Genomic DNA, 13832 nt, shown 5'->3' on the forward strand with positions numbered 1-13832 from the left:
TCTTGCAGGAACTGCTTCAGATTCAATCAGATACAACACAAGCATCAGGGATTTGTCTTCATCAAATGGGGGGAGATTGTTGAACCAAGTAGTGCTCAAGCTTTGAAGAATTCAAACCCTTTGAAGGATGTTGAAGGCTAGGCTATGCTTGCTATTGCTGAGTTATCCTAGATAGGATCTGGGGTAGATTGTGTATGTAATCCACTCTTTGATTGAATCCAAAGCATAGGCATTCTCAATCTTTTTAAAAGAAAAGTGTTTTTCAACCTACGTGAAAAACAACCGATTGTTTTGTCGAAAGAACCAATTGTTTTATACTTAGGTGTTTTTAGAAAAGATTGAAAACTATTTTTCAAGTGGTTGAGCTGTTACAACCAAAACAACCGATTGATTCGAGGAAACAACCGATTGTTTGTTTTGGTACCATAACAGAAAAACTGTTTTGTGCTTGACTGAGCATTAAATGATTTTCTAACTGTTTACGCTCCAGTTTTTAATGCTTTGACCAATCTTTAAATGCAATTAATAGTTTGTTAAGATTTGATAACAAACAAAATCTTTCATATATTCAGAAAAACAGATTTGAGTTTTAACAATGCAGATTTTGAGATTTTGAAAAGTTGAGATTGCTTGTGTGAGATAGGATTTCTGCTTGTATTGATTTCAGATTTGTTTCTGTAACAAGTGTAATCCTTGTATCTGTTAAACAAGAATCTTTGCGTGGTTGCTGAGAAGTGTTGTGTGTTCTTGAGGGGATCAAGATCAGCATTCTTAGTGTTGGTGTGTTGGCCAAGAGAAGTGTGTGTCTTGAGGGGATCAAGGTCACTTTCTTGGTTGTGTTGTAAGTGATCTAGGGTTGATTGTTTAGTGGAATTCCTCAGTGGTTTTTGAGAAGACTGGATGTAGCTCTGGGTTTAAAGTGAACCGGTATAAACATCTGTGTCATTCTCTCTATCCTTAATCTCTTTAAATTCAGTTTCAATATTTGTGAACGGGTATAAACAACAGATTGTTTCTGTGAAACAACCGATTATTTTTCTGGTGCTGTTGTTTTTGCTTTGTGTTTTGGCAAACTAAATTCCTTATCATTTGTTTCTCAAAGTAATTTCATTCTTGGCTTAAAAGTTTTCGAAAAACCTCTTTAAACAATTCACCCCCCTCTAGTTTAAAGCCATATATTCTAACATTAACAACTTTGATTTTTTCGTTTCCCTGATTGCTCTTTCTGTGATTGTTGATAAATCTTCATCCTTAGCCAATCTTTGCGAAAATCTTTTGTCAAACAATTCACTCCTCTCTTGTTTAGACCATTAATTCTAACAGTAATATCTCAAGTGGCGGCTCTTGCATCTATCATCTTGGAGTCCCTCTGCTCCAAGTGGTGTGACTTCATTTCTTCCCATAAGCTTTCTTCATCCTTTCCTCTTTTAATCTTTATTTTGCGCCACCTCCCTTCCATTTATGTCTTCTTCATCTCTTTAAGTTGTTCTTTACTTTAATCTTTTTCTTTATTTGCTCCTTGTCTCTCTTTCCGCTGCATTATTTGCCACCTTATAATTGTCTTTTCTCTTTGCCCTTCTGAAGTGAGCCTTCACACTTAACCACTTGGTTAAGTTCGTGTCCAATGAAGATCTTCTTAGGGTTCTCACCATAATTGTCAATCCAAAAATCATAAAAAAAAAGTAAAACCTTTAAAATATGCAATCTAAAATCAACTCACATCATCAACTAACTTCACACAGTTGTCGACGATTTTAACATTGATGAATTTGAAGGCATTAAATGGATGGACTGATAAGAACTTCACGGAATTGCTTCAGTTGTTGAAGGATATGCTTGCAAAGGGAAATACTCTAACTAATCATAATTATGAGCCCAAAAATATTCTTTGTCCGATGGATATGGAGTATAAAAAGATGCATGCATGTCCTAATGATCGTTCAACATTTTCCACTTATTTCTTGATTTTTTGTCAATTGTTCTTGCTTTCTTTAGGTTGTTTTTCAATTTCCAAAATTACACGATTTACACTTAGTTATGAAAATTTATCTTCAAATCAATTCGTATTCAAACCTCGTGAAACTTTGTGTGAGGAGACATTAACATGTTACCAATGCTCAGTAAAATAGGATTGTCCTAATTTCAACTATAAAAAAAGTTATAATTTTCAAAAGCCAAGACGTTATTCCCTTGGTGTTTTAGGCTGAAACTTTTTCCATATATTGTTTCATATGTTACCTATCTCCAGTTAAAATTTCACCTTAAAATTCGTTGTAGAAAAATTACCATAAATCTTACAATTTTCTCGGCCAGTACTAAGCCTAGCTTGCACAATTGCTTCATAGTGCTTGCAGTTTGTGCAAACGTGTTTCCTTTATTTATCTATGCATAAAGAACCAAATTTTATTCAGATTTTTCCTCATTGAAAGAAGAATCTGCCACAAAAATTTCATATTCAAATGCTTTGTGTAAAAATACATATAAATTTTGAAACAGTCTCTGCCAGTCCCCTCTAGAATATTTGTTTTTTTAATGTTTTCTAGAGCTTTTCTTAGGTCCTTTTTCTTGTGTTTCCATTTCTTGATTGCTTTATTTATTTTTATTGTCTTTTATTGACTTTGTATTCTTGTTTGTCACATCTTATTCCATTTGAGTTTAGCAATTCAAATTTTAGCTTTTCTTTCTTTACTTCTTGGTTTCCTTTATTACACAAATTTAGTGAGTTGGTGGTGCTTAAAGTGGTGCATCAAGAAGTGGTGTAGTTCAATATTCTTTGGGTTCTGCTTTGGCTTTTAAGACTCTCTACCAGAGAAAGAGGGATCCAAGAGAAGCAAATCCAAACTCTTCATTTAGAGCTTTACCAAACACCTTATATTCCTCCTTGTAATTTTGTATTGTATCACAGAACTTTGAGTGCTTTAAATTTTGCCACAATCATTGCTTTTATTTTTGTTGTTGTATAAAATGCTCCAATGACAATCCCACTAAACTTTGTAATAATTTTTCGTGCATTAGTGTGATAGTGTGTCAGTGAGCTCTATGTTCTTTGCCTATCACAATAGGTTTCGCCTAGCATTACATTTGCATTCCTTCTTTTCGTCTTTATTGCTTTTCTTCTTTTCTTATTTTCATTGCTTATACGTCTTCGTGATATTTTAGGGTTTTTCCTTTTTCTTGCACTTAGATAACCTTTCTTTGGTTTTTAAAAGAATTTCCATACATACATATCTTCTCCTTTTTTTCAAATTTTGAAGTTTTCTTCTGGGAACTTTTGTGAGAGATCTTTAAGGCAAGCTCTGGGTAGAAAAGTCTTGGTACTTTAGTCCTTGTGGCTCACCTCCCTTTTGTGGGAGTGAATTTGAAACTTTCTCACTTTTCCTTCCTTTACTAAAATTCACCATAAAATTGTTTTCAACAAATTCTCTTACTTTCAAATTTTTGGGACTCACTCTAGTTGATTTCTTTGAAATAGTTGTGAAAGTTTTATTTCCAATCAACCATGAGTGAGCCATTTCATTAGTCGGGTGTTCACGGAAATATAAATGATCAAACTCAAATATATATCAGCTCACGATTAGACCAACATGCTACAAATCTTTTTGAGATAAAAGAAATACTTATAAAATATAAACAAGCGCAAGAAAGTAAAACACATAGGTCTAGGAGTAAATATGAAGAAAGTTCACACATAGACCTAGGAGCGAAAACGGGGAAGGGTATTATACAAAAACTGAACCTTATAAGCAACCTTATTCTCAAAGTAAAGAGGTCTTCTATAACTCCTATATTGTGGATCAATATTCTAACTCAACCTACCATACGAAGGATTACAAGAGGGAGGGTTATTCATACACACCACATTCTAGGGAGAAGACTTCTAAAAATGGTCTCTTTTGCTGAACCTATTGTTTGTAAGCCTAACAATCGGTTGTTTCGCAGAAACAATCGGTTGTTTATACCAGTTTGCAAATATCAAAACAGAATTTAAAGAGATTAAGGATACAGAGAATGCACATAGAGGTTTATACTGGTTCACTCTAAATCCAGAGCAACATCCAGTCTTCTCAAAAACCACTGAGGAATTCCACTAAGCAATCAAACCTAGATCACTTACAACACAACCAAAGAAGTCACCTTGATCTCCTCAAGACACACACTTCTCTTGGTCAACACACCAACACTAAGAATGCTGATTTTGATCCCCTCAAGAACACACAACACTTCTCAGCAACCACACAAGGTTTCTTTTCAACAGATACAAGGATTACACTTGTTACAGAAACAAATCTGAAATCAATAAAGAGAAAATCCTATCTCACACTCTTTGATCAAACTCAATAGCAATCTCAACTATTTCAAAAACAGTAAGTTGTTAAAAACACAAATCTTTTTTTTCTGTATTTAAAAAAAGATGTTGTTTGTTATCAAATCTTAACAAACTATTCATTGCATTTAAAGATTGGTCAAAGCATTAAAAACTGGAGCGTAAACAGTTGGAAAATCATTTAATGCTCAGTTAAAGCACAAAACAGTTTTCTGTTATGGTACCAAAACAAACAATCGATTTTTTCCAGGAATCAATCAGTTGTTTTGGTTTTGACAGCAAGTCAACCATAAAAATAGTTTTCAACTTTTTCTAAAAACACCTAAGTATAAAACAATCGGTTGTTTCGAAAAAACAACAGGTTGTTTTTCACTTAGCTTGAAAAACACTTTTCTTTTAAAATGATTGAAAGTGCTTATGCTTTGGATTCATTCAAGAGTGGATTACATATACAATCTACCCCAGATCCTATCTAAAAGACAACACAACAACAAGCACAACCTAGCCTTCATCATCCTTCAAAGGGTTTAGATTCTACAAAGCTTGAACACCACTTGGTTCAACAATACATACACTAACATTAACACCTCCTTCAAATCTAAGAATTAATAAACAAGAAATAGAGATATCTTCTAAAATGTTAATTATTATTAAGCATAAAGGTGAGGAGTATAGTAGTAGTATTATTCAAATTATTTCCAATGACTCTTTCCTTGATTCTAATATTTTGTTTAAAACTGTTAATCATAAACTTAATACTTTTTATACAAAAAATAAATTTCATCATACTTGTCAAATTTTTCAAAGGTTTTCTCTTATGGATGGTTATCAATTTATATTTTTGTTTATTCAAATGTTGAAAGACAACATAAACACCCTTTTCCCATCTTATAAACATCTTTTATTTCAAAATCATGGAGATTTTGTTGTACGTCAACACGTGAAAGTCAAGCCTTCTTTAGGACATTTTGATAAAAATGTTTTAAGTCTTATTATTCCAATAGAAACGGGTGATGTTTTTCCAGTACATTTTTTTAGCATGGTTGTTTTAATAAACTTACTTTCACTAAAAACCAAAATAGCTTTCTGACTAGTTTTACTTTTGCAAGTTCACTGTCTAGAGCTGAACCAAAGTTGGTTTAAACACCTTCTGAGGCTTGCCTGTAATTAAACACGAAGATTAAAAGTTTCAGTAAATTCATGAGGTACAAACTCAAAATAACAATAACAGTACTCCTTGGATTTATTCTGTCAACCTATTGTTAGAATTGGAGGTCTTAAACAAGAGAGGGGTGAATTGTTTATGAAAGATTTTTGCAAATATTGAAAGTTGAGTGAAAGGATAAGAAGAATTATTCAATTTAAAATCTGTTCAGCCAAATAGAAAACTTTTTTTAAACTTGATTCCAGAAAATCAACCTGTTGTTTTCACTAAACAACCAGTTGTTTATACTAGCAGATTTCAAAAGCAAACTTAAAACAAAATAATGAGTGTAGGGAAAGAGAAATTCACACAAGGTGTTTATACTGGTTCACTCTTAACCAAGAGCTACATCTAGTCCTCAGCTAACCATTGAGAATTCACTATGTAATCAAACCTAGATTACAAAACACACACCAAGAGTGATGATCTTGAACCCCTCAATAACACACACCACTCTTTGGCAAACCCCACAGTTTCCAGAACAACCTTTTGAAACTGCACCACACCAGAACACACAGAAATACAATGTTCAAGCAAGAAAGGAATAGAATAAACCTGGGTAAATCAAAGATTAAAGTTCATAATTACAAGACTCAATCCTATTCCACACTTGAGATGATCCAAAAGCTCTTTCAAATCTTGAAAACTATTTTTGTTTAATCTCTCTTTCTTAGTTCAAGAATAGGAGTGTAAAACAACCTTTTATACTCCAACCAAGTGGTCAAAATAGTTAAATCAAAAACCAAAAGCAGTTAGGATCATAAAGATTAGTTTAACCAACTAAACAAAATTATGTTAAGATTTTAAGAAAAATAGTTAGTTGAATTCATGAATCAATCGGTTGAATCAGTTTGACAACAAAGTCAAAACAAAGTCAATATTTTTAAACTCATTTTTCACACTCTTTAGAAAAATCGTATTTTCAAAAAGATTAAGATTCAGTTAACCTTGGATCATCTAAAATAGTGAACTAACAATTCAAAGACTACTAGAGACACACACACAACTAGTAGCAAGGTCTTCAAGCATTCCTCTTGGATTCAGAGACATCAAAACACCTTGTTCAACAATATCCCCTTATTTGGTGAAGACAAATCCCTGGTTCGCTTGTGTTGTAGTATTTGAATTTGATAGATCCTGCAAAACAGAATTTCTGCATATACAAAGCATACATAGCAGCAAGATAAACAAGGTTAGAGAAGGCACACACAGATCTACACATGTGTATGCAGAAAACCAGAAAAATAGTGCCAAAATCAGTTGTGTGACAGCAGAAACATGGTGAATCAGAGCTTATGGCAACAACAATTCAAAGCAGATTAAAAACACACCATAGATTATCAGAATTACAACACATTTGGGACATCTGGCCTCTGTGGATGTATTCCTCTATTTGTTTGAGGCGAAGAACCCGGGCGATCGTCTATGGGTTAGCCTCAATGGGTTCGTTGGAAGGTCTATTCTCTGCATCTTCCAGCAATCCTATAAGGATTGGAAGGGGAAGTTTGTACGTGTATGCTGCAACGATCAAGACCCTTCCCTTCTCGACGGGTTCCCCTTGTACTGGGTGAACAAGGGAAGGAAGGAGTCAAACTTCAGGAAGGCCAGGGGGCCAGAGAAAATGGGAGACCTTGACAAGGACTTGTGCGGCTTCTGGAAAAGAGTCGCCTCTTCCAACGTGGTTTTGCCCACTTCCGCCATCATCGCCTACGAGTTTCTCGAAGGCCAACTAGACGTTCACATAGGTTCGTTCTTGAGTTCCCTTAGCTTATACTTGTATCGTCCTGCCTTTGCTTTGACGATGCTGTTCTGACTTGTGTGTAGTTTTAGCTTTCCCCATGCATTGTCTTATACTGCTTGTCTTTCTGTGCATTGTTAAACACCAATAATGCAGATATGTTGCTGGGGAAGGATAGAATGGCTGAGCTACGCGCCATAGCCAAATCCCACAAGCTGGCGGCGGGCTCCCAAACGATCCCAAATTCTCTTGCGGAGGCCGCCGCCTCCCGGGGCCAATCTCCGCCAGCTGGTCCACCCGCTGCTGCCGTTTTTCCAGCCCCCCAACGCAAGAAACTACCTCTCAAGAAGGCCAAAAGGAAAGCCCCCAGGGTAGTATCTAACGAAGAGGCGGATGAAAGCACCGAGGACGGGCTAATCTGCAAAAGGAAAAGGGTGGCGGTGACCGAGCCCCCGGCAATTGAGAGCGCCGCCCCAAACTTCATCGAGAACCCCCCCAGCGCCTCCACACCATTCGAGTCCGCTAGGGATGTTCCTGTTTCAAATGCCTCAGTTGCTGAGGCCGCTCCTGAGCAACTTGCTAATACACAAGCCTCTAATCAAGCCGCCGAAGAACTGCCCGCCTCACCACCACGCCTCGAAGCTCCCCCCGCAATCCAACCTTGTGAGGGTGGTGGTGAGCACCAACCTCCGCCTCCCCCAGCAACCTCAAGCCTCCCAACCGCTCTTCAAGAAGCTTTGAAGTCCTTTACCGTGCGCCTAAGTGGCATGGTCGACGATTGTCTTCCTCAAATTGTCGGCGAAGGGCTCAAGGACTCTTTGGAGAAGTTTGAGCTCGATAACCGGGTCAACCGGGAGGTTGCAAGCACCGCGAAAGCCGCGGCCGAGAAGACCAAATGCGACATGCTGATGCAAGGCCTTGAGTTTTCGCGGGTCGAAAATGCCCTCAAGGACGACAAAGAGCTGCGCAAAAAGCTTCATGACAAACTCCAAGACACCGTCGAGCTGGAGAGCAAGATCGTCCCTCTGAGGGAGAAAATTGCCGCGCTGGAGGAGGCAAAGAAGACTGACGCCCAGAAGATGGTCAACCTGGAGAAGAGGTCAATCGAGAGAGACCCTCCTGGGAAAGGTTGAGCAAGATCGGGATAATGCCTCCCAGGAACTTAGTGAAACTGCTGCTGAGCTTGCCCGAGTTCGCGAGGAGAACAGCGGGCTCAAGAAGAAGGCCGACGAGCTCGAGCTTGAAGTCACCCAGGTTCGTGAAGAGAACAGTGGGCTCAAGACGAAGACCGACGAGCTTCATCTTGAGGCTGCCCAAGTTCTCACTTCCGACTTTGGCGCTGCTTTGGAGCAGTTTGCTTGCAGATATCCTGACCTTGATCTTTCTGAGTTCTCAGTATACAACGAGTTGGTGGACGGCAAGATCGTGCCCCCAATTGACTTATCTCCTTGAAAACCCTTATGCTTTACCTTGGTGTGTAACAATTTCCATTCTGTTCGAACTGTTCGATACTCATGTGCATTTATATATACATATATATAATCTTCTAATTTATCTGTTGTGCAATCAACTGGTTTAACCGGATGTTTTTTTCTTAACTCAACGTACTTTGCACCAACCGGTACTTAACTTTCTGCAAACCACCTTAACTTAAACAAACGGTTAATTCGAAGCAATAACGCTTAATACGTAATCACTTACTTAGCATCTGGAACTTCTCTCGCCCGACCCGCCAAGGGCCAAAGGCATCTCTACATCGTCGCTCAGAACTTCGCAGACGCGGCCTCTGCCGTGCAATTCTCTTTCTATTCCAATCCCAAATCATGGGCTTCTGGCGACGTCATCTTCCTTTTAACTGAAAACGTCCGGGACCACCTTCTGATTTCATCTTTGCTTGGCTGGGAGGAGAGCCGTCTCTTGGATCGCTCTTTACCTTCTCCGAGCCTTTATCCTGAAATAACTTACATCAGTGTTCCCTCATCTGGGGGTAGAGCTGCCTTTCAGATCCTTCTCTACCTCCCTGAGTTTCAAAACAATGATTTGGGTGGTGGGGTGCCCTCTGTGAACCTCCCCAGCCGCCCTTAAACTTCTAATTTAACTGGTCTTACTAGGTCAATATTGGTGTCTCACTTAAGGGGGGAAAGAGTTCTTCTCCAACCCTCCTTTCCCACGCTTAAGATTGTTGACCCCCCTGACTTTTCAGTTTCATCTTGCCTGAACTCACTCGAGGGTGAGAAGGGCTTTTCCTGATGCCTCAACTTGCCCAGGGGCTACATCTCCTCCTCCCCCGGATGCACTGAGAGCTTTCAACTTGCCTCAATTTGCTCATGCAAAGAGGTCTTGTGATCTGTTCTTGCTTGTGTTCGCTCGTGGCGAGGAGGTCTTTCAAATCTCTTTCTCGCCTACACTCGCTCAAGCCGAGGAGGTCTTTTGCATCTCTTTCTCGCCTGCACTCGCTCGAGGCCAGGAGGTCTTTTAAATCTCTTTCTCGCCTGGTGGCGGTCAGAAAAACTTCAATACTTGTGCCTCCGATCGCCGAGTGGCGGTGAGGACTTAAAATACTTTGTTCCTGTGCCTCCGATCGCCATATGGCGATGAGGACTTAAAACTTAAACTTGTACCTCCAGTCACCGAGTGGCGATGAGGGTTTAAAATTTCACGTTTCGAAGGTTTTGTACTGGATGCATGCGATTTGGATTTACCATTTTTAATCTTACCCCCACGAACTTGAAGAAACAAAAAGCATGCAAACTTAATAACTGGGAAACTTCGATAAACTTCGAAACCTTCTTTATTGGGTGGCCTCATTAAAAACCTTTCTCAGGGAAAAAAGAGTGCCCCCTTGAAAAATTGTTTAAACTGATACATTTTAAACTGTTGGAGTTTATTGCTACTTACAATGCCTTAACTGTAGTAAAACTTGAGCTGGGTGGCGTTCCAAGTGCGAGGAATCGCCCCTCCCTCCAGCGTCTCCAAGCGGTAGGCGCCGTTCCCGAGTACTTCGGTTATTCTGAATGGACCTGTCCACTTGGGTGACAATTTGTTTTCCATCTCGTACTGGTGGGCCTTCCTCATCACCAGGTCGCCATCTCTGAACTGCCTCGACTTTATCTTGGAGTTGTATTTACGCTCGACCCTTCTCTTTACTGCTTCGGCCTTCACCCGCGCTTCCTCCCTGACCAAATCCAGCAAATCCAAGTTAATCCTCCTTTCTTCGTTCGAATCTTCCGACACAAAGTTCAGGAATCTCGGCGAGCCTTCCTGGATTTCAACTGGAATCATCGCATCGCATCCGTACACTAAGCTAAACGGTGATTCGTGGGTTCCCGATTGCTCAGTAGTATGATATGCCCACACTATGCGGGGAACCTCCTCAGCCCAAGACCCCTTGGCCTTTTCCAACCTCCTCTTCAATCCTCTCAGCAAAACCCGATTAGCGGACTCCACTTGCCCATTCGTTTGCGGGTGTTCCACGGAAGCAAACACCTGTTGTGTCCCGATGTCCTCGCACAGCTTATTCAACAGGTGGCTTGCGAACTGGGTCCCATTGTCTGATACTAGACGCTTGGGCACGCCAAAACGACACACAATATTCTTCCATACGAAACTCTGGATTTTGTGCGCGGTGATCTGGGCTACTGGTTCTGCTTCAATCCATTTCGTGAAGTATTCGATCGCCACAACCAAATACTCATTTGTCTGATTGCCAACGGGAAAGGTCCCAGGATGTCGATTCCCCACGTGTGGAACGGCCAAGGGCTGTAGATTGACTTTAACTCTTCTGGGGGCGCCTTGTGCCAGTCGGCGTGATGCTGGCATTGCTTGCAACGCTGGGCATATCTCTTGCAATCTAATCCCCTCATGGAGCTCAACCATAATCCTCGTGCACTTCTCTCCATGTACACATACAAGAAGAGGGTGTGTAAATCCGAACCTGTACAGCTCGCCGTCAATAAGGGTAAACTTGCTGGAGCTCATCTTTATCTTTCTGGCCTCTGTTGAGTCAATTGGAAGCACGCCATCCCCTAAATAGCGTTGGTATGGCGTTATCCACGTGTCTGGCTCGTGGATAGCGCAAACTTGCATCGTTCTCACCTCTTCTACTGGGCGCGCTTTGACCCTCGGCGTCCTCAAAGTTTCCTGCGTTAGGGATCTATGGCTTCTCGCTATTCTTTCCATCGATCTGCAAACGTGAAGAACCTGGTGGTCTACCATGAATGCTCGAGGCGCTTTCAAGGTTTCTTGAATGACAGTCCTCTGTCTGCCCCCCTTGCCCGAACTGGCGAGCTTGGCTAGCAAGTCAGCTTAGGCATTCTGCTCTCTTGGCACGTGCACCACTTCAAATAAAGCGAAAGATCTCCTTAGCTCTTGCACGTACTCCAGGTAGGCTGCCATCTACGGATCCTTGGCTTGGAACTCGCCAGTTACCTGTCCAGTGACCAGCAGCGAGTCGCTTTTGGCCATTAGCACCTTCGCTCCCATCTCTTTTGCCAACAGGATACCGACGATCAAGGCCTCATACTCAGCTTGATTGTTGCTTGCTTTGAAAGCAAACCTCAGTGATTGCTCGATCAACATACCGTTGGGTCCCTCCAAAATGACCCCAGCCCTGCTGCCCAACTGGTTGGATGACCCATCCACCGAGAGTACCCAACGAAAGTCATCCTTAGTGTTTTGCGCCGTTTCAGAAGACAGCTCGACCACGAAATCAGCGAAAATTTGCCCCTTGATCGATCCCTGGGGCTCATTTGATGTCGAATTTCGACAGCTCAACCGCCCCCTTCACCATCCTCCCAGCTTCATCTGGTTTCTTCAAAACCTTCTGGATCGGCAAGTCAGTCATTACCAACACCGTAAAGCTCTGGAAGTAATGGCGCAGTCTCCTCGCCGAAAATACAACCGCTAACGCTGCCCTTTCTAAGGCCTGGTACCTCACTTCTGGGCCTTGCAGCACCTCGCTAATAAAGTAAATGGGTTTTTGGACCTGATCTTGATCCTGGACGAGCACTGCGCTTATTGCCCTCTCAGTTATGGCAAAATACAGCCTAAGTGGCGTTGCGGCTTGGGGTTTGCATAGAACTGGTAGGCTCGCCAAATATTCTTTGAGCTTTATGAAGGCCTCCTCACACTCCTTCGTCCAGACGAACCTGTTGTTTCCTCTTCAAACACTGGAAGTATGGGTGGCCCTTCTCTCCACTTGCCGATACAAATCGGGACAGAGCGGCCATCCGCTTCGTGAGCTTCTGCACCTCCTTCACAGTGGCGGGGCTCCTCATCGCCAAAATGGCGGCACATTTCTCGGGGTTAGCCTCGATTCCCCTCTCCGACAGGAGAAATCCCAGAAATTTCCCTGCTTCCACGCCAAAAACAACTTCTCAGGGTTCAGTTTCAGCTTGTACCTAGCTATTGTGATGAACAACTCTTCCAAATCGGCGACGTGCTTGTTTTTCTCCAAGGACGTCACGACCATGTCGTCAACGTATGCCTGCACATTCCTTCCGAGCATAGGTGCGAGCACCTTGTCCATCAGCCTTTGGTACGTGGCCCCCGCATTCTTCAACCCGAAGGGCATCACCTTGTAGCAGTAGCATGACCTTTCCGTCATGAAGGCGGTCTTTACTTCGTCCATCGGGTGCATTTTGATTTGGTTGTACCCTGAGAAGGCATCCAGAAAACTGAGCAGCTTGCACCCTGATGCACTGTCTACCAGGGCGTCTATACTCGGCAAACGATAAGAATCCTTCGGACAGGCCTTGTTCAGGTCTGTGAAGTCAACACACATCCGCCATTTTCCACTACTCTTCTTGACCAGAACGACATTGGCGAGCCATTCTGGATATTGGATCTCCCTGATGTGTCCTGCTGCAAGGAGTTTTTGTGTTTCGTCTTTGATCGCCTGTCTTTTCTCCTCGTTGAACTTTCTCCTTCTTTGGTGGATGGGCCTGACTTGGGGTTCCATTGCTAAGCGGTGGCACAAGAAATCGGGGTCGATCCCCGACATGTCTGAAGCAGCCCATGCAAATGCATCCAGGTGTCTACTTATTACCTTGGCGATTTGGTCTTGCGTCTTGCTGTCCAAGGTTCTCCCCAGCTTAAACATCTTGTCGTTGATCTCCTTCTAGAGCCATTCCTCCACTGGCTGAGGCTTCTTTTCGCTGGCGATCAGCGCCCTCGCGATACCTGTTTCCCTGGTGGTCTCCGAGCAGTTTCTTTCTCCTTCCAACTGAGCGGCGTTCTCGGATCTCGCCCCTATATCCTCCATCGACACATCGCCCTCGGCGACCACCTCTAACGCCGTATCCGAAACCCGCCGGGTTTCCTGCGCAGGCTCCCCGCCAGGGGGAGGCGTTGTGGTTACGTGGCATACAGACCTCTTGTTCTTGAGGCTATTTTCGTAACACTTCTTCACCTCCTTTTGGTCAGAGCAAATGGTGATGATCAAACCCTCCATAGACGGTAGTTTGACCTTCATGTGCCTTGTCCAAGGCACAACTCCCGTTCTGTTGAGCGTTGGCCTTCCCAACAGTATGTTGTATGCCGACGGGGCGTTTACGACAAGATACCTG

At 42.0% G+C, this 13832-nt stretch overlaps 1 protein-coding gene across 1 annotated transcript; it reads left to right on the top strand.

Moving 5' to 3' along the window:
* Window positions 1-7149: 7149 nt before the first annotated feature.
* LOC137839250 (dynactin, 150 kDa isoform-like) lies at window positions 7150-8718 on the top strand. Its single transcript, XM_068648373.1, has 3 exons — window positions 7150-7273; window positions 7423-8321; window positions 8425-8718. Exons 1-3 carry the CDS (start codon window positions 7150-7152, stop codon window positions 8716-8718), a joined length of 1317 nt encoding a protein of 438 aa, XP_068504474.1.
* Window positions 8719-13832: the final 5114 nt, after the last annotated feature.

Source organism: Phaseolus vulgaris, chromosome 11 (assembly GCF_000499845.2).
Source record: "Phaseolus vulgaris cultivar G19833 chromosome 11, P. vulgaris v2.0, whole genome shotgun sequence".
Lineage (NCBI taxonomy): Eukaryota > Viridiplantae > Streptophyta > Magnoliopsida > Fabales > Fabaceae > Phaseolus > Phaseolus vulgaris.

Excerpts from the sequence above, each read along its gene's own strand:
- LOC137839250 (XM_068648373.1), top strand. The coding sequence starts at position 7,150 with ATGGGAGACCTTGACAAGGACTTGTGCGGCTTCTGGAAAAGAGTCGCC. Across the intron at positions 7,274-7,422 it reads CCAACTAGACGTTCACATAG|ATATGTTGCTGGGGAAGGAT; the intron begins GTTCGTTCTTGA and ends CCAATAATGCAG. Across the intron at positions 8,322-8,424 it reads AAATTGCCGCGCTGGAGGAG|GAACTTAGTGAAACTGCTGC; the intron begins GCAAAGAAGACT and ends AATGCCTCCCAG.